The sequence below is a fragment of the Bombina bombina genome, chromosome 4 (assembly GCF_027579735.1).
Source record: "Bombina bombina isolate aBomBom1 chromosome 4, aBomBom1.pri, whole genome shotgun sequence".
Taxonomy (NCBI): domain Eukaryota; kingdom Metazoa; phylum Chordata; class Amphibia; order Anura; family Bombinatoridae; genus Bombina; species Bombina bombina.
This window is the reverse complement of record NC_069502.1, coordinates 186,596,285-186,618,324: the sequence shown is the minus strand read 5'-3', so window position 1 is coordinate 186,618,324 and position 22,040 is coordinate 186,596,285. Positions and strand designations below refer to the sequence as shown.

At 38.2% G+C, this 22,040-nt stretch overlaps 1 protein-coding gene across 1 annotated transcript in view; it reads left to right on the top strand.

The window, feature by feature from the left end:
- ALLC (allantoicase) overlaps positions 1-22,040 on the top strand; it is a 139,401-nt gene that overhangs the window by 75,671 nt on the left and 41,690 nt on the right. The window contains exons 8-9 of the mRNA XM_053709716.1: positions 841-996; positions 9,782-9,855. Coding sequence (XP_053565691.1) covers positions 841-996; positions 9,782-9,855 — 230 coding nt within the window. The remainder of the gene's footprint in view (positions 1-840; positions 997-9,781; positions 9,856-22,040) is intronic.

Below are 22,040 nucleotides of genomic sequence, written 5' to 3'. Positions count from 1 at the left end.
TTTTATTGTCCCAAAAAAGTTTAAATAAAGCTGTTTAGTTGACTAAGTAAGAGACATAGTACACAACTCAAAAGAAACTCAACCATGGTAAGCTCCGCGTGTATAAAAACTAGATTTTTTTTCTACACTGTTAAACATTTGTTTCTCAATACCTAAAACTGTAATTCTTTTATAACTATTCTCTTTTCCATGCACCAAAGAAAAAAGGTCCCTTTAAGTCTAGTACGGTTATATCTCTTTAACATATGATTTATTGATCAGTAGGTAAGTGAACATTATGTAGTACTAAGTGTATGCTAGATCTCCTAAATTGTTAAATAGTATTCTAAAATAAGTTTTGTTTACTTTGTTCTGCATTTCTAAAATTGGATATGATATTTAGTATATATTAAGTTGCCAGTTGGTAACATTTACTTTCATTAAAGTTATAATGATTTGATGCGTCATCTTTATATATTTAGCCCCAAAATAAACAAACAAAAAAACTAATAAATAAATACATAAATCAAATGTGTCACATTTATTCTGTGCAATTCTTATCAGTTTATGCTGACATCTTGTGGTAGATGTTTGGTATTGCAAATGCAAGATGCAATAATGTGGACAAAAACAGCTGAAGCTCAGAGCAAAGAAAAAATAAATTGAAAAAAATGGCTAAAAACATTAACTGCAAATGCCCAAAATAAAAAAATTAAAACATTTAACATATAAAAACAAACAAAAAAAACTTTATATATATATATATATATATATATATATATATATATATATATATATATATATATACTTTATATACATTTATTTTTTGTATTTCTATTTTTTCTGTATTTATGCTGATAGATGGAGGCATAGCTCGTTTTAAAGTTTATGGTGTTGGACAAAGAGACTGGACGTCATGTAGCCTAAACTCTTTGGAAGACTTACTATCAATGGCCAATGGAGGCGTGTGTCTGGGATTCAGTGATGCACATTTTGGACACCCAAGGAATCTCATAGGTACATTGTTATATTGTTTATTACCATTCAACAATCTATGAAAAAAAGTTAAACAAAAAGGATCAAATAGTTGACTTACACATTAAAATCAAGTAAACCAAATAGCTTATAAAAGTTAAAATATCAAAATAGACTTTTCTCAAGGAATCCAAAAAGACCACTGTATAAACACTATAATAGTAATATGACAATTGTATGATTATCTTTTCATCAACAATATTTACCTTATTTTCTCATTAGGGATTAGTATATATTATTAGGGACTGGTGCTTGTTTAGTAGTGCTGCAGAATCTGTTGGTGCTCTACAAATACAATAGCATAAAAGCTTGTTCTATGGCTAGTTACCACCCAAGAAGCAGCCTCTTTTTGCTCAACATGTGCCTTTCACAGATAATAACTTTCCTGTAGCATATCAGTCTGATCCTGACTTAACAGTCCAGTCCAGCCCCAAAATACCAGGCAATCCCTCGCTGAATAAGAGAAATGGCAAAACCCTAGATGTACGCATGCCTCTAGGCATACTGAGCAACGGGTCCTCAGTGACGAGGCCCACAATAGGCCGAAACGTACATCTGGGGTTTTGCCATTTGTTTCGTTAAGAGAGGGATTGCCTGGTATTTCGGGACTGGACTGCACTGTTTAGTCAGGATCAGACTGATATACTACAGGGAAGTTGTCTGTGAAAGGCACATGTTGAGCAGAAAGAGGCTGCTACTTGGGTGGTAATTAGCCATAGAACAAGCTATAATGCTATTGTTCGTTCCCAGGTTGAGCGCTTCTCTCTTTTTATTTATGCAAATTATGACCCTGAGGGAGGTCTTCCTAAGGGTGATGTGGGAAGCCAGACGTGGACCCCTTGCTCAGTGTGCCTAGAGGGATATGGCTGCAACTCACTAACGAGGCCCACAATACTAGGTCGAAACGTACGTCCGGGGTTTTGCCGCTTCTCTCATTCAGAGAGGGATTGCCTGGTATTTTGGGACTGGACTGCACTGTTTAGTCAGGATCAGACTGATATACTACAGGAAAGTTCTCTGTGAAAGGCACATGTTGAGCAAAAGAGGCTGCTTCTTGGGTGGCAATTAGCCATAGAACAAGCTATAATGCTATTGTTCGTTCCCAGGTTGAGCGCTTCTCTGTTTTTATTTATGCAAATTATGACCCTGAGGGAGGTCTTCCTAAGGGTGATGTGGGAAGCCAGACGTGGACCCCTTGCTCAGTGTGCCTAGAGGGATATGGCTGCAACTCACTAACAAGGCCCACAATACTAGGCCGAAACGTACGTCTGGGGTTTTGCCGTTTCTCTCGTTCAGAGAGGGATTGCCTGGTATTTTGGGACTGGACTGATATACTACAGGAAAGTTCTCTGTGAAAGGCACATGTTGAGCAAAAAGAGGCTGCTTCTTGGGTGGTAACTAGCCATAGAACAAGCTAGTATGCTATTGTTCATTCCCAGGTTGAGCCCTTCTCTGTTTTTATTATAAAATGGGGATTATAGTAATTAAGAGGGCATTTATGAATGAGATTTGGTTGCATATTTATCTAGCAATTGTTTATTACTTTGTCATTTGTGGTTTATATGTATTGTATTGTTTTGTTGTTTAGTTTTATTATATGTCGGGTCTAGATTACATTTAATTATGATATTTTCATGCTATGTCTGGATGATGCCTCATAAGGATGTGGGGCTTTTCATTGGCTTTATAAGGCAGCTATACGTTAAGGAACATACGGTATATGTATGCCCGTAATAGCCTTTTCTGATGCAGTATCGCTTAAAGAAATCTAGGATTGCATTAAACTCCATTTCTGCCCCTGCTCTTGTACAACCAATCAAGTAAGAGCAGGACCTGTCAGTCACCCCAAATGAGCGAGTTCTAGATGATTTATTTCTGGTGGAGGAGAGAGTAAGACACAAGGAATTTGCTTCTGAAAGTACAGTCTAGTCAAAATTAAACTTTCATGCAATTTTAAACAAGATTAAAACATTTTTTATAATTAAATTTGCTTTGTTTTCTTGCTATTCTTTGTTGAAAGCTAAACCTAGGTAGGCTCCTATGCTAATTTCTAAGCCCTTGAAGGACACATATTAGAATGCAAGCTCAATCTGATTGGCTGATTGGATCAGCCAATTGGATTGAACTTCAATCTGTTTGGCTGATTAAATCTATGTCTCTTATGTGACAATGAAAAATCCCAATACTCCTACCCAAACTCATGTAGTGCAACAAATGGATTTTTGAGACAGATCACTGAAATTGCAAGGTTGCAAGACAAAGTAGGTAAAATTAACACCATTTAGGTCACAAAACAATTCTTAACAGAATAATAATATATCAAAGTTAAGTAACATTCTGAATGTTTTAACTCATCTGTCCAAGAGAAAGAAAGAACTTTAGAGAGAGATGAAGTTGTCAATGTAACGTTACACTAGGATCCACTAAAAATCTGATCATTCTTAAGGATTTGCAAGGATCTTGACAAATAATGTAAAATATGTTGCGAAGGCGAATGCTTGTGCAATGCCATCCTCTACCCTCACGCAACTATAATATAATAATTCTGGATTTGGGGATTTTTACCTGTATATAGCCCCTTTTCTGTTCTGATATAATAACTGATCCAATTACTTGTGTGTCTTGGACGTCCTGAATAACTGGTCCGATAAGTTTCTTCACAGGGACCCAATGATCATGATAAAGGGAAAAAAATCCATAGGAATATTAATTAACTCTATTCTGAAAAACTTTGGAACAAAAATGATTGACACAGGCAGGGTCGGCTCCAGAATGAATGAAATGGGGGGCATTTTTTTTCACGAGGGGGCACGCATTTACATAGCATGTATGAGAGTCAAAATAAGAGTAGATCTACATATTCTGCAGGAAAGTGTAGCTTCTGGCTAGATTATCCCCCACTATTAACATTTGGAGAATATGTGCTAAATCACTAGGTAAAAGAATGAAGTCTAAATCCTTTGCAGTGCACTAAAACACAGCCATTAAATAAATAATGTCCCCTAAACAGCCATGTACCCCAATTTTTTTCCGACCGCTAGGCTAACCGGCTCCTTCCTCCTGCTTAAGTTAAAACATACAACTTAGTCAAGTCACAACACGCTGCTGAGGGCCAACCCTCCACCCCCCCTCGCAAAAAAAAAAATAATAAGGCAAAAATAAACAAAACATAATAATTTTTTTTTAATAGAGGAAAAAAAAGCCAGCTACTATGTTGCATGGGGCGGGGCCCCTTTTGGAAGTCGGCCGATTTGCCCAACTTGTCAGTCCGCCCCTGCCCCCCAATGCAATTAACCCCATTGTTTGCAATAGCAGTGAGGATACTAGGTTTTCAGGTACTGGTAATTTTGTAGATTAGATTTAGCTATACCTGTTTCGCAATAACTGAATATCATAATGAATATCAGGCTGCTTAATACAACCTATGTACTGTGAACCTATAAGAATATGATTGTATCATATAAATATAAGTCTAAATGGCTACCAGCTTCTATCGACGCCTCAAAAGTGCACTGTGATCTTAGGCCTGGCCTAAGATCACAGTGCACTTTTGAGTCGTCGATAGAAGCTGGTAGCTATTTATAGACTTATAGTTATATGATAAATCATATTCTTATCATGGTCTAATGTTTAAGAAAATGAGTAACTCACGATAGTTTGGTAAAATGAATAGAGTTAAAGAATAGGGTTAAAGACAAGTCCAAAAAGTCTCTAATTAACTTAAAACGTCCAAATAAGAGGTTAAGACACTCCTTACAGATGCGTGATGCAACCTTACAATTCGGCAGCTTACTCCGCCCGCAGCATGCAGCATTACATAACAATTCATTATTTTATTTGTTATTTTTAAAGCGTATGATCATATCAAAATTTTTTGAGGGGGCATAGCATTCCATTTGGGTGGGCATTGCCCCCCAATGCCCCCCCCTTGGAGCCGACCGTGGACACAGGTACCTGATAAAGTGGAAAACCATATTCTATAAAACACGTTTTTCTCTAAAAATAGAGAAGAGAAGAGCGCAGACTCAAATGCAGAGTAACATCAATTTAATAATACACACGACAAATGGCCACTTACAAAATAAAAATATAAAATCAGCATATATATGAAATAAAACCATAGACTTATCGTCTCATGCCAGCATTCATCTGTGTTGATGAGATGTCAGAGTCAGCTTGTCCCTTTGTATCCTCTTTGGTATTGCCAGATTCAGGTATGTCAGAGTGGGTCCTTGAGGAGTTACCTCCAAACAAAGTTCATAAGGCCACAATCATAAAGCCAATTGTGGGCCAAAGTTCTGAATCGATATTACAAGTGGTGACAAGTGAAATGGCAAGCTAAGTGTGCGTTATAGCTAAAAATACAAACCGTTCCTCGGCTCTTTTAACCTCCAAGCTCGTAGATTTTCCCATAAAACACTGTGATTTGAAAAGAAAATCGATTTTTTATCCCCAACACTCACAATCTGAGTATATCAAAATATTTAACAAACTAGTTTGTAAAGATTTGGAATCGCTTTCACACAAATCAGTACCATATGTTTCAAATATAAGAGACAATTTAACAAAGGCAGAAAGAGCGGCCTTAAATAATCTTAGTAAATGTACAGACGTCGTCTTTAGGGCGGCGGACAAAGGGGGAGGCATTGTCGTACAAAATAGGTGCGACTACCTAAAAGAGGCTAACACCCTACTCTCTGATTCTAAAACTTATCAGAAGTTAACCTTTAACCCAACGGAAAAATACAAAAAAGAATTGTTTGAATTCTTATCCTTGGCTAAATTAGAGGGAATTTTAAACACCAATGAATATAATTATTTATATGAAGTTGCACCTAAAATTGCATGCTTTTACCATCTGCCAAAAATCCATAAGGATTCACTGAATCCCCCTGGTAGACCTATAGTCTCTGGGATAGGCTCTCTGTGTGATAATCTATCCAAATTTATTGATAACTATTTACAACCCATAGTCAAATCCACCAGAGCCTATCTCAGAGACACCATTGACGTGATAAATAAATATGAAGACACCCTTTGGGCCGATAATTACATATGGATCACGTGTGATATATCCTCCCTTTATACAAGCATACCCCATACTAAAGGATTGGCAGCGATCAAAGATGTGTTGGGAAAGAATAAATTTGCAGAAAAACAGATAGAATTTTTATTGGAAGGAATATCATTTATTTTAAATCATAATTATTTTTTATTTGAGGGCATCTACTATCGTCAACATCAAGGCACAGCGATGGGGACAACCTTCGCCCCATCCTATGCCAATTTATATGTATCTCATTTTGAGGATCATCTTATTTGGAATAATAATCCATTTAAAGATGACATTGCCAAATATCATCGGTACATAGATGATATTATCATCATCTGGCAAGGTCCTCAAAATAGGATAGATGATTTTTTAAATTATATAAATACCAACACATATAATCTCAATTTCACATTGGAACAATCACCTGTCTCTCTTTCTTTTCTGGATCTTATTCTCTATCACGATGCATCCACTAAAAAAGTAGCCGTTAGAAACTACCGGAAACCTACTGAGAGAAATAGTCTACTAAACATTAAAAGTAGCCATTTGAGACAGTGGAAAAACAATATTCCTTTGGGTCAATTCCAAAGAATAAGACGCAATTGCACTACTTCAGAAGATTATCATAAAGAATCAGACATCCTAATAGATAAATTCAGAGAGAAGGGTTACAGTATGGACCTTCTTAAGGAAAGTAAAGCGAAAGTAGATATGATGGATAGAAATTCTCTTTTGAATAAGACCAGTGTACCCAAATACAAAAATACAATTAAAAGTAATCAACCTAAATTTGTAACACAATACAATAATCAGCATTTCAAAATAAAGAATATTTTGAGAAAACATTGGAATGTATTAAAACTAGACCCCGTTCTTAATCACATTTTGGAAGATAAACCACAGGTTATTTTTAAGAAAAGTAAAGACATCAAAAACTATATTGCTCCCACTAAATTAAGAAATAATAAAAAACATTCCATTTCTCTTAACAAATGGTGTGGGGGGAAAAATGGTCTATATCCATGCAAAAAGATTGATTGTGTCTTATGCCCCTTAATAGACCAAGACAGCACCAATTTTTCCAACTACAACAACAGTAAACATTATGCTTGCAAAGACAGATACACATGTCACACCACATATGTGGTTTATCAATTAGTCTGCAAATGTGGCCATATCTATGTAGGGCGCACGAAAAGGAAAATAAAGTATAGAATTAGAGAACATGTAAACAATATCATATCTGGCTTTGATAATCATAGTGTGTCTCGCCATTTCAAAATCCACCATAATCAAAATCCCCAAGATCTTTCAGTTAAAATTATAGAGTGGATAAAACCTAATGCATGGGATACCAATAGGCTCTTAAAACTCAGACAACAGGAAACATATTGGATTAAAAGTCTCAATTGTTTGGAGCCTAATGGACTTAATATAGAAATTGATTTGCAGGCTTTTTTATAAATTCATACACTATTTCTTAATATCAATGGTGTGTTTTTATCTTTGATATACATATATATATATTAGATGCATTTATTATGTGTGGATGCGTAATTTACTTTGTTTTATATATATATTTATATAGCTTTTTAGTACCTGATTGTTCAGTTATTTTTAGTACTTTAGTATGAACTTAAAATTTGTCATGTTTTTATCGTTTGGTACCATGTATATATTTGTTTTATATAATAGTCGATATGATAATGTATTATGAATGTATTATTATGATATTGTATATTAATCAATTCTTGTTCGTTATAACACTATGCAGTTTTCTATTATCAAATATTCTCGTGTTTTACCGTATATGATTGGTCAAAAAAGAGGGTGTGTGCAGTCACACTCCTCTTCATAAGAGCCTCCCCGCCCCCCTCACATAGCACTCTTGAGAAAGTCACGCCGAGACGTGACGAAACGCGTAGAGAACCGCCCACTGCCCGCCCACCCTTTGAGCTTATCGTTCCTGTGAAGCCGCCCCAGCTCTAAGTCTGCAGCTACGAGCTTGGAGGTTAAAAGAGCCGAGGAACGGTTTGTATTTTTAGCTATAACGCACACTTAGCTTGCCATTTCACTTGTCACCACTTGTAATATCGATTCAGAACTTTGGCCCACAATTGGCTTTATGATTGTGGCCTTATGAACTTTGTTTGGAGGTAACTCCTCAAGGACCCACTCTGACATACCTGAATCTGGCAATACCAAAGAGGATACAAAGGGACAAGCTGACTCTGACATCTCATCAACACAGATGAATGCTGGCATGAGACGATAAGTCTATGGTTTTATTTCATATATATGCTGATTTTATATTTTTATTTTGTAAGTGGCCATTTGTCGTGTGTATTATTAAATTGATGTTACTCTGCATTTGAGTCTGCGCTCTTCTCTTCTCTATTTTTAGAGAAAAACGTGTTTGCAACCAAGGTCTGTGGAATCACCTGTTCCAGAGGAGCTGCTGGATCCTTTGCTTCATTTCATTTATTAATATATTTTTGGAATAAATATCAAGGACTGTCCTTATACCTAAAACAATTCTTTGGACTTTGTGTTGTTGCTTTATAATCTTGCACAACTATATATATATATAATTGTCAGATATTGTTATTTATTTTTAATATAGAGTATTCCATCTGTTATTTCCAGATCATTGCGCTGCTTTGGTGTGTGTTTTACACATACCTAAAATCTGTATTCCATATTCTATAAAAGCAGACTCAGCTAGAATAACGAGATTGAAAAGGAATGGCATTGACCATCAAACATAAAGAGAAAGATAGAGACAAGGGTTCCCTGCCCAAAGTGCTTTGAGGAATATGGCTGTACGTCCCAGATGAGACCCACAGATGGCTGAAGCAATCATCTGGGGTTGCCATATTCCTCATTCAGAGGAGGACTGCCTGGTATTTTACAGATTACCCTTTTTAAGCAGTATCCTCTGTGAAAAGAACAAATGGTCAAAAAAAGGCTGCTCCAAGGTATTGATCCACCAATGAACATGATATACAGTACTGTGCAAAAGTCTTAGGCCACCATTAGATTTGTTGTTTTTGCAAAGTTTTAATGACCATTCATATTCATTTTTCGCTCTCTTTATTAAGATACAAACAGAAAATACAGGAAATATATACACAAAATATATAAAAAAACACAATTTTCAGAACAGAATGGCTTATTCCAACCAAAGTCAGTATTTAGTGTGACCTTCCTTGGCTCTAAGCACATCTTTTAGACTTTGCATATTACTGTATGTATGCATGTGTTTGTGCGTGTATATGTGTGTGTATTTGGATATATGTATATGTATATGTGTTTTAGTGTATTGCTCATTACCTATGCTTTGGAAAGGGGTGCTGTTCAAAAGAGGGGGCCCTGCCACAGGCTTTGCCCTGGGGACCAGTGAGTTCTAGTTAAGCCTCTGAAGGCAACAAAATATTCCAACAAACTTTTGGGAACAAACACAGGGAAATACTGTATGTAATTGCCAAATAGTATGCATGCTGGGGAATTTTAACTTTTGGTAGCCTTGATGGGCGTAGAGATGTTGTGGGCCCATTGTTGGTAATGGAATAACAATCACCATTATTAATTGTTCCAGAAAAGGAAAAAAAATAAAGGAATTATCAAGTATAATGCAAATGATAAATTAGATTAAGTTTGAAAAGTTGAAATACTGTATATATTAAAAGTGAATGTGCTTATTTACTTTTCCAGGAGTGGGAAGAGCAGATGACATGGGAGATGGTTGGGAGACAGCAAGAAGACTGGACAGGCCGCCTATATTAAAGGTGAACTGTAATTTCTTGAGATTCAGCAACTATCAGTTATTTAGGAATTGCTTCAGTCTAAGGGGTATATTTATTAATGTGTGGACGGACATGATATGATGGAGCGTATCAGAAAAATGCATATGCTGATGGAATTTATCATTGCACCAGCAGTTCTTGTGAACTGCTGGTGCAATGCCGCCCCCTGCAGATTCATGACCAATCGGCCGCTAGCAGGCGGACAGGTTACGGAGCAGCAGTCTTAAACACGGGGCATTAAGCTCTGTACGGAGCTTGATAAATTGACCCCCAAGGCTTTTGAGTTTGTGGCATAAAATCATCATTCTACATAAGCTATTTTTTTTTCAGTCCTACCATCAGCATTCCAATCCATTTAATGGGCATCTGTTTGAATGTTTGAACTAGCCTGCATGAGTTGATAGTTTAAAAAAACAAAAAACTTCAGAATTTCTTAAACTGGATTAAAGGCCATAGTATAATATTACATGCTCTAATTATGAAAAGGGTTTAAACACACAGTAAAAGTGCTGCTTGGGACCTGTGGACCACTGCTTGTACTGAGTGGACCCTACACAGTAGTGTAGTGTAGTAAAATGGCATACGCTAACAAATTAGAGCATGTCATTTCTTTCATGTGCTAGATTCTACGTTGATATGCGCTCCGCAGCAAGTTGGAGCCCGGTTTTCCTCTCAGCGTGCAGTGAATGTCAGAGGGATGTGAGGAGAGTATTGCCTATTTGAATGCAGTGATCTCCTTCTAAGGGGTCTATTTCATAGGTTCTCTGTTATCGGTCGTAGAGATTCATCTCTTACCTCCCTTTGCAGATCGACGATATACTCTTATATATACCATTACCTCTGCTGATTCTCGTTTCAGTACTGGTTTGGCTATCTGCTATATGTAGATGAGTGTCCTGGGGTAAGTAAGTCTTATTTTCTGTGACACTCCAAGCTATGGTTGGGCACTTTGTTTATAAAGTTCTAAATATATGTATTCAAACATTTATTTGCCTTGACTCAGAATGTTCAACTTTCCTTATTTTCAGACAGTCAGTTTCATATTTGGGATAATGCATTTTGATTTGACCATTTTTTCTTACCTTAAAATTTGACTTTTTCCCTGTGGGCTGTTAGGCTCGCGGGGGCTGAAAATGCTTCATTTTATTGCGTCATTCTTGGCGCGGACTTTTTTGGCGCAAAAATTCTATTTCCGTTTCCGGCGTCATACGTGTCGCCGGAAGTTGCGTCATTCTTTGACGTTATTTCGCGCCAAAAATGTCGGCGTTCCGGATGTGGCGTCATTTTTGGCGCCAAAAAGCATTTAGGCGCCAAATAATGTGGGCGTCTTATTTGGCGCGAAAAAATATGGGCGTCACTTTTGTCTCCACATTATTTAAGTCTCATTTTTTATTGCTTCTGGTTGCTAGAAGCTTGTTCTTTGGCATTCTTTCCCATTCCTGAAACTGTCATTTAAGGAATTTGATCAATTTTGCTTTATATGTTGTTTTTTCTCTTACATATTGCAAGATGTCTCACGTTGCATCTGAGCCAGAAGATACTACAGGAAAATCGCTGTCAAGTGCTGAATCTACCAAAGCTAAGTGTATCTGCTGTAAACTTTTGGTAGCTATTTCTCCAGCTGTTGTTTGTATTGATTGTCATGACAAACTTGTTAAAGCAGATAATATTTCCTTTAGTAAAGTACCATTGCCTGTTGCAGTTCCCTCAACATCTAAGGTGCAGAATGTTCCTGATAATATAAGAGATTTTGTTTCTGAATCCATAAAGAAGGCTATGTCTGTTATTTCTCCTTCTAGTAAACGTAAAAAATCTTTTAAAACAGCTCTCCCTACAGATGAATTTTTAAATGAACATCATCATTCTGATTCTGATGACTCCTCTGGTTCAGAGGATTCTGTCTCTGAGGTTGATGCTGATAAATCTTCATATTTATTTAAAATGGAATTTATTCGTTCTTTACTTAAAGAAGTTCTAATTGCTTTAGAAATAGAGGATTCTGGTCCTCTTGATACTAATTCTAAACGTTTAGATAAGGTATTTAAAGCTCCTGTGGTTATTCCAGAAGTTTTTCCTGTTCCTAATGCTATTTCTGCAGTAATTTCCAAAGAATGGGATAATTTGGGTAATTCATTTACTCCTTCTAAACGTTTTAAGCAATTATATCCTGTGCCGTCTGACAGATTAGAATTTTGGGACAAGATCCCTAAAGTTGATGGGGCTATTTCTACCCTTGCTAAACGTACTACTATTCCTACGTCAGATGGTACTTCGTTTAAGGATCCTCTAGATAGGAAAATTGAGTCCTTTCTAAGAAAAGCTTATCTGTGTTCAGGTAATCTTCTTAGACCTGCTATATCTTTGGCTGATGTTGCTGCAGCTTCAACTTTTTGGTTGGAAACTTTAGCGCAACAAGTAACACATCGTGATTCTCATGATATTATTATTCTTCTTCAGCATGCTAATAATTTTATCTGTGATGCCATTTTTGATATTATCAGAGTTGATGTCAGGTTTATGTCTCTAGCTATTTTAGCTAGAAGAGCTTTATGGCTTAAAACTTGGAATGCTGATATGGCTTCTAAATCAACTTTACTTTCCATTTCTTTCCAGGGTAACAAATTATTTGGTTCTCAGTTGGATTCCATTATTTCAACTGTTACTGGTGGGAAAGGAACTTTTTTACCACAGGATAAAAAATCTAAAGGTAAAAACAGGGCTAATAATCGTTTTCGTTCCTTTCGTTTCAACAAAGAACAAAAGCCTGATCCTTCATCCTCAGGAGCAGTTTCAGTTTGGAGACCATCTCCAGTCTGGAATAAATCCAAGCCAGCTAGAAAGGCAAAGCCTGCTTCTAAGTCCACATGAAGGTGCGGCCCTCATTCCAGCTCAGCTGGTAGGGGGCAGGTTACGTTTTTTCAAGGAAATTTGGATCAATTCTGTTCACAATCTTTGGATTCAGAGCATTGTTTCAGAAGGGTACAGAATTGGTTTCAAGTTGAGACCTCCTGCAAAGAGATTTTTTCTTTCCCGTGTCCCAGTAAATCCAGTAAAAGCTCAAGCATTTCTGAAATGTGTTTCAGATCTAGAGTTGACTGGAGTAATTATGCCAGTTCCAGTTCCGGAACAGGGGATGGGGTTTTATTCAAATCTCTTCATTGTACCAAAGAAGGAGAATTCTTTCAGACCAGTTCTGGATCTAAAAATATTGAATCGTTATGTAAGGATACCAACGTTCAAGATGGTAACTGTAAGGACTATCTTACCTTTTGTTCAGCAAGGGAATTATATGTCCACGATAGATTTACAGGATGCATATCTGCATATTCCGATTCATCCAGATCATTATCAGTTCCTGAGATTCTCGTTTCTGGACAAGCATTACCAATTTGTGGCTCTGCCGTTTGGCCTAGCTACAGCTCCAAGAATTTTTACAAAGGTTCTCGGTGCCCTGCTGTCTGTAATCAGAGAACAGGGTATTGTGGTATTTCCTTATTTGGACGATATCTTGGTACTTGCTCAGTCTTTACATTTAGCAGAATCTCATACGAATCGACTTGTGTTGTTTCTTCAAGATCATGGTTGGAGGATCAATTTACCAAAAAGTTCTTTGATTCCTCAGACAAGGGTAACCTTTCTGGGTTTCCAGATGGATTCAGTGTCCATGACTCTGTCTTTAACAGACAAGAGACGTCTAAAGTTGATTACAGCTTGTCGAAACCTTCAGTCACAATCATTCCCTTCGGTAGCCTTATGCATGGAAATTCTAGGTCTTATGACTGCTGCATCGGACGCGATCCCCTTTGCTCGTTTTCACATGCGACCTCTTCAGCTCTGTATGCTGAAGCAATGGTGCAAGGATTACACGAAGATATCTCAATTAATATCTTTAAAACCGATTGTTCGACACTCTCTAACATGGTGGACAGATCACCATCGTTTAATTCAGGGGGCTTCTTTTGTGCTTCCGACCTGGACTGTAATTTCAACAGATGCAAGTCTCACAGGTTGGGGAGCTGTGTGGGGATCTCTGACGGCACAAGGAGTTTGGGAATCTCAGGAGGTGAGATTACCGATCAATATTTTGGAACTCCGTGCAATTTTCAGAGCTCTTCAGTTTTGGCCTCTTCTGAAGAGAGAATCGTTCATTTGTTTTCAGACAGACAATGTCACAACTGTGGCATACATCAATCATCAAGGAGGGACTCACAGTCCTCTGGCTATGAAAGAAGTATCTCGAATCTTGGTTTGGGCGGAATCCAGCTCCTGTCTAATCTCTGCGGTTCATATCCCAGGTGTAGACAATTGGGAAGCGGATTATCTCAGTCGCCAAACGTTGCATCCGGGCGAATGGTCTCTTCACCCAGAGGTATTTCTTCAGATTGTTCAAATGTGGGAACTTCCAGAAATAGATCTGATGGCGTCCCATCTAAACAAGAAACTTCCCAGGTATCTGTCCAGATCCCGGGATCCTCAGGCGGAGGCAGTGGATGCATTATCACTTCCTTGGAAGTATCATCCTGCCTATATCTTTCCGCCTCTAGTTCTTCTTCCAAGAGTAATCTCCAAGATTCTGAAGGAATGCTCGTTTGTTCTGCTGGTAGCTCCGGCATGGCCTCACAGGTTTTGGTATGCGGATCTTGTCCGGATGGCCTCTTGCCAACCGTGGACTCTTCCGTTAAGACCAGACCTTCTGTCACAAGGCCCTTTTTTCCATCAGGATCTGAAATCCTTAAATTTAAAGGTATGGAGATTGAACGCTTGATTCTTGGTCAAAGAGGTTTCTCTGACTCCGTGATTAATACTATGTTACAGGCTCGTAAATCTGTATCTCGAGAGATATATTATAGAGTCTGGAAGACTTATATTTCTTGGTGTCTTTCTCATCATTTTTCTTGGCATTCTTTTAGAATACCGAGAATTTTACAGTTTCTTCAGGATGGTTTAGATAAGGGTTTGTCCGCAAGTTCTTTGAAAGGACAAATCTCTGCTCTTTCTGTTCTTTTTCACAGAAAGATTGCTATTCTTCCTGATATTCATTGTTTTGTACAAGCTTTGGTTCGTATAAAACCTGTCATTAAGTCAATTTCTCCTCCTTGGAGTTTGAATTTGGTTCTGGGAGCTCTTCAAGCTCCTCCGTTTGAACCTATGCATTCATTGGACATTAAATTACTTTCTTGGAAAGTTTTGTTCCTTTTGGCCATCTCTTCTGCTAGAAGAGTTTCTGAATTATCTGCTCTTTCTTGTGAGTCTCCTTTTCTGATTTTTCATCAGGATAAGGCGGTGTTGCGAACTTCTTTTGAATTTTTACCTAAAGTTGTGAATTCCAACAACATTAGTAGAGAAATTGTGGTTCCTTCATTATGTCCTAATCCTAAGAATTCTAAGGAGAAATCGTTGCATTCTTTGGATGTTGTTAGAGCTTTGAAATATTATGTTGAAGCTACGAAATCTTTCCGTAAGACTTCTAGTCTATTTGTTATCTTTTCCGGTTCTAGGAAAGGCCAGAAAGCTTCTGCCATTTCTTTGGCATCTTGGTTGAAATCTTTAATTCATCTTGCCTATGTTGAGTCGGGTAAAATTCCGCCTCAGAGAATTACAGCTCATTCTACTAGGTCAGTATCTACTTCCTGGGCGTTTAGGAATGAAGCTTCGGTTGACCAGATCTGCAAAGCAGCAACTTGGTCCTCTTTGCATACTTTTACTAAATTCTACCATTTTGATGTATTTTCTTCTTCTGAAGCAGTTTTTGGTAGAAAAGTACTTCAGGCAGCGGTTTCAGTTTGAATCTTCTGCTTATGTTTTTCGTTAAACTTTATTTTGGGTGTGGATTATTTTCAGCAGGAATTGGCTGTCTTTATTTTATCCCTCCCTCTCTAGTGACTCTTGTGTGGAAAGATCCACATCTTGGGTAGTCATTATCCCATACGTCACTAGCTCATGGACTCTTGCTAATTACATGAAAGAAAACATAATTTATGTAAGAACTTACCTGATAAATTCATTTCTTTCATATTAGCAAGAGTCCATGAGGCCCGCCCTTTTTTTGTGGTGGTTATGATTTTGTATAAAGCACAATTATTCCAATTCCTTATTTTATATGCTTTCGCACTTTTTTATCACCCCACTTCTTGGCTATTCGTTAAACTGAATTGTGGGTGTGGTGAGGGGTGTATTTATAGGCATTTTGAGGTTTGGGAAACTTTGCCCCTCCTGGTAGGAATGTATATCCCATACGTCACTAGCTCATGGACTCTTGCTAATATGAAAGAAATGAATTTATCAGGTAAGTTCTTACATAAATTATGTTTTTTCGACTATTATGGCCCTTTTACTAAATTCACAAATGCATTTTCATTTAGGGGATTTTTACTTTTGCAGACCTCCATAGCCAACGGGAAAGAAAATCATCACAACGTGATACATTGTTCGACCCTAGGAAACCACCTGCATTTTAGCTGCATAGATGATTTATGAGAAGTGGAGTGGCAGGCCTCAATTTCAGAAAAATACATACTTTTTTCTTGGTTTCTTACATACAAAATGATTTTTTATAAAATTACAATACACAAACAGACATAACACATATTACAAACACATGTAAACATTTTATTTTATTAAAAATATATGAAACCCAAAACATTTCTTTTATGATTCAGACAGAGCATACCTTTTTAAAAATGTACTTCTATTATCAAATTTGCTTTGTTCCCATGATATTCTGTGTTGAAGAGATACCTAGGTAGGCATCTAGAGTGCTTACATGGCAGGAAATAGTGCTAAAGGGAAGACATAAGATGCTAGCTGGTTAGAACCTACAGTCCCAAAATATTGAGTAATATAAAGGTGGCTCACTAAGGACGTATTAGCAAATAGTCAGAGTGTGTGCCAGAGTGTATACCATAATATTGGCCTCAGTAAAACCCACTTGAGATAAGTAAATACTTGGGCTCCAAGAACATGTATATACATATAAAAGGCAGTCTAGTCGATCTCCTTAACAGTCAGTATGATCCAACACCAAAACAGCACAATAAGCTGTAAAGTTCAAATCGGAACTATCTCAAGCTTGTCTAGACAGGCGTACTCACTCGGTACTCCAGTGGGGGTCAGACGACTGCGGGGGTCCAAGGCTCCTCTCTTTCAATTTTACTGAAGAGACTCTTGGAACTCTAAACAGCCAAGCGCCGCTCGTCCTAATTCCTCCCTCGGGTTCCGTATTAGTTGCGCTGTGCAGGTGCGTCACTGATCATAGGACACATGACATGACGTTTGCTGGCCAAAAGATACTCTCACACACTGCCAAATCAATTAATAAATAGTTGCCACATAATTTAATTAGTGATAGCTCCAACAGGGATTCCTGGTGAAACCGGCAAGTAGTAGGTACATTGAAAACAGAATGAATAAGGCTATGGCCGAAACGCTAATGCTTGTCAGTTAGGCGGTTTCTTAACCCTTCCATGTTAATTGTGCTTTTAATGTTTTTGACCTAATAAAGCATTAAACTTTTTATTTTCACATTTTGAGGAATTCCGCATTCTCTTTTCAATTTACCAGGAAATAGTGCTGCCATCTAGTGCTCTCCCAAATCAATAACATTCTTGCAAAACTGCTGCCATTAAGTGCTCCATAAAAGGGCTGGCTCCTAAGCACACGCTTCTGCGTTTCAATAAAGATACCAAGAGAATGAAGGAAAATTGATAATACAAGTAAATTAGAAAGTTGTTTAAAATCATATCTGAATCATGAAAGAACATTTTTGTGTTCCCTTTAAACAAACAGTAATTTTTATTGAATCTGTGATTATTTGCATGAGTGTTTGCATATATGAGGGGTTGAGAGACGGTAGGATGAGTAAGATAATGTGGTCTGAGAGACAACTGAGAGAGATAAAGATGGGTGAGGGTAAGTGGATTTGTGGTGACATAGATTACAGATTTTATCCCATGGAATACTCACCTAGCTGTTATTAAAATCCCTTCCCCCAGATACACCTTTGTCTCTTAGGCTAGGTATTAAATCTTGGTTTTAAAGACACTCCCATTAGCCTTTGACTGGCATGTGATAGGCCAGACCCTCTTGAATTGAGAATAAAATTGGGAAACCAAAACTCTCTCTCTCTCTTCTGTCTTTCCCTCTCCTTAACTTCATTTTAATGGTTTAGTTGTTTATATACAGGGAGTGCAGAATTATTAGGCAAGTTGTATTTTTGAGGATTAATTTTATTATTGAACAACAACCATGTTCTCAATGAACCCAAAAAACTCATTAATATCAAAGCTGAATAGTTTTGGAAGTAGTTTTTAGTTTGTTTTTAGTTATAGCTATTTTAGGGGGATATCTGTGTGTGCAGGTGACTATTACTGTGCATAATTATTAGGCAACTTAACAAAAAACAAATATATACCCATTTCAATTATTTATTTTTACCAGTGAAACCAATATAACATCTCAACATTCACAAATATACATTTCTGACATTCAAAAACAAAACAAAAACAAATCAGTGACCAATATAGCCACCTTTCTTTGCAAGGACACTCAAAAGCCTGCCATCCATGGATTCTGTCAGTGTTTTGATCTGTTCACCATCAACATTGCGTGCAGCAGCAACCACAGCCTCCCAGACACTGTTCAGAGAGGTGTACTGTTTTCCCTCCTTGTAAATCTCACATTTGATGATGGACCACAGGTTCTCAATGGGGTTCAGATCAGGTGAACAAGGAGGCCATGTCATTAGATTTTCTTCTTTTATACCCTTTCTTGCCAGCCACGCTGTGGAGTACTTGGACGCGTGTGATGGAGCATTGTCCTGCATGAAAATCATGTTTTTCTTGAAGGATGCAGACTTCTTCCTGTACCACTGCTTGAAGAAGGTGTCTTCCAGAAACTGGCAGTAGGACTAGGAGTTGAGCTTGACTCCATCCTCAACCCGAAAAGGCCCCACAAGCTCATCTTTGATGATACCAGCCCAAACCAGTACTCCACCTCCACCTTGCTGGCGTCTGAGTCGGACTGGAGCTCTCTGCCCTTTACCAATCCAGCCACGGGCCCATCCATCTGGCCCATCAAGAATCACTCTCATTTCATCAGTCCATAAAACCTTTGAAAAATCAGTCTTGAGATATTTCTTGGCCCAGTCTTGACGTTTCAGCTTGTGTGTCTTGTTCAGTGGTGGTCGTCTTTCAGCCTTTCTTACCTTGGCCATGTCTCTGAGTATTGCACACCTTGTGCTTTTGGGCACTCCAGTGATGTTGCAGCTCTGAAATATGGCCAAACTGGTGGCAAGTGGCATCTTGGCAGCTGCACGCTTGACTTTTCTCAGTTCATGGGCAGTTATTTTGCGCCTTGGTTTTTCCACACGCTTCTTGCGACCCTGTTGACTATTTTGAATGAAACGCTTGATTGTTCGATGATCACGCTTCAGAAGCTTTGAAATTTTAAGAGTGCTGCATCCCTCTGCAAGATATCTCACTATTTTTGACTTTTCTGAGCCTGTCAAGTCCTTCTTTTGACCCATTTTGCCAAAGGAAAGGAAGTTGCCTAATAATTATGCACACTTGATATAGGGTGTTGTCATTAGACCACACCCCTTGTCATTACAGAGATGCACATCACCTAATATGCTTAATTGGTAGTAGGCTTTCGAGCCTATACAGCTTGGAGTAAGACAACATGCATAAAGAGGATGATGTGGTCAAAATACTCATTTGCCTAATAATTCTGCACTCCCTGTATAGAATTATATATTTTTAGTATTTAAATTAAAAATCCACTTTAATTAAAACCACAGGCTTGAGAAAGGAATGAGAGAGAGGAGGCTGAGTGAAGAGAGAGCATATGAGGGGAGATGAAAAAAAGGGAAGATGAGGGACTAGAGGGGGTCTGAAAGATAGATGAAACGGGATGATGACTGAGAAGAGGGTTTCTGAAGGAGATAAGATAAAGAGGGCCTGAGAGTGGAATGAGAAAACTATCGGCGAGATTACGAGTTTTGCATTAGGAGCTGTGCGGTGCTAACGAGCAGTTTTCCTTCACCGCTCACTTACTTGCAGCGCTGGTATTACAAGTTTTCAGAAACCCTGCGTTAAAAGGCAAGAAGAGAGCGTAGAGCAAAATTTAGCTCCATATCCCACTCCAATACCAGCACTGCTTAAGTCAGCGGTGAGCTGGTTGTACGTGCTCGTGCACAATTTCCCCATAGACATCAATGGGGAGAGCGGCTGAGAAAAAGTCTAACACCTGCAAAAAAGCAGCGTAAAGCTCAGTAACGCAGCCCCATTGATTCCTATGGGGAAACACATTTTATGTTTATACCTAACACCCTAACATGAACCCCGAGTCTAAACACCCCTAATCTTACACTTATTAACCCCTAATCTGCCACCCCTGACATCGCCGACACCTGCATTATATTTATTAACCCCTAATCTGCCGCTCTGGACATCGCCGCCACCTACATTATACTTATTAAACCCTAATCTGCTGCCCCCAACATCGCTGACACCTACATTATTTTTATGAACCCCTAATCTGCCGCCCCAATGTTGCTGCAATCTACCTACACTTATTAACCCCTAATCTGCCGCCCCCAACGTCGCCGCCACTATATTAAATTTATTAACCCCTAAATCTAAGTCTAACCCTAACCCTAACACCCCCTAACTTAAATATAATTTAAATAAATCTAAATAAAATTACTATAATTAACTAAATAATTCCTATTTAAAACGAAATACTTACCTATAAAATAAACCCTAAGCTAGCTGCAATATAACTAATAGTTAAATTGGGGCATATGTATCAAGCTCCGAATTGGGGCATATGTATCAAGCTCCGAAACAGCAGTTATGAAGCAGCGGTCACAAAACCGCTGCTCCATAACCTGTCCGCCTGCTTTGAGCAGGCGGACAGACATCGCCGCAATTCAACCCGATCGAGTACGATCGGGTTGATTGACACCCCCCTGCTGGCGGCCAATTGGCCGTGAGTCTGCAGGGGGCGGTGCTGCACCAGCAGCTCTTGTGAGCTGCTGGTGCAATGCTGAATACGGCGAGCGTATTGCTCGCAGTATTCAGCGATGTCTGTCGGACCTGATCCGCACTGTCGGATCAGGTCCGACAGACATTGATAACTAGAGGCCATTGTATCTAGCTTAGGGTTTATTTTTATTTTACAGTCAAGTTTGTATTTATTTTAACTAGGTATAATAGTTATTAAATAGTTATTAACTATTTAATAATTACCTAGCTAAAATAAATACAAATTTACCTGTAAAATAAAACCTAACCTATGTTACACTAACACCTAACACTACACTACAATTAAATAAATTAACTAAATTAAATACAATTAAATCAATTAAATTAAATTAGCTAAATCCCCAAAAAAACCAACAACACTAAATTACAGAAAATAAAAAACAAATTACAGATCTTTAAACTAATTACACCTAATAAAATAGCCCTATCAAAATAAAAAAAGCTCCCCCCAAAAAAACCCTAGCCTAAACTAAACTATCAATAGCCCTTAAAAGGGTCTTTTGCAGGGCATTGCCCCAAAGTAATCAGCTCTTTTACCTGTAAAAAAAATACAAACAACCCCCCCAATAGTAAAACCCACCACCCACACAACCAACCCCCCAAATAAAACCCTAACTAAAAAAACCTAAGCTCCCCATTGCCCTGAAAAGGGCATTTGGATGGGCATTGCCCTCCAAAGGGCATTTAGCTCTATTGCGGCCCAAAGTCCTAACCTAAAAAATAAACCCACCGAATACACCCTTAAAAAAATCCTAACACTAACCCCCGAAGATTCACTTACCGGGAGAAGTCTTCATCCAAGCGGCAAGATGTCCTCAACGAAGCCGGCAGAAGTGGTCCTCCAGATGGGCAGAAGTCTTCATCCAGACGACATCTTCTATCTTCATCCTTCCGACGCGGAGCGGGTCCATCTTCAAGACATCCGGCGTGGAGCATCCTCTTCAAACGACGTCTTCTTCCGAATGAATATCACTTTAAGTGATGTAATCCAAGATGGCGTCCCTTAGAATTCTATCAGCCAATCAGAATTAAGGTAGAAAAAATCCTATTGGCTGATGCAATCAGCCAATAGGATTGAGGTGGCATTCTATTGGCTGTTCCAATCAGCCAATAGAATGCAAG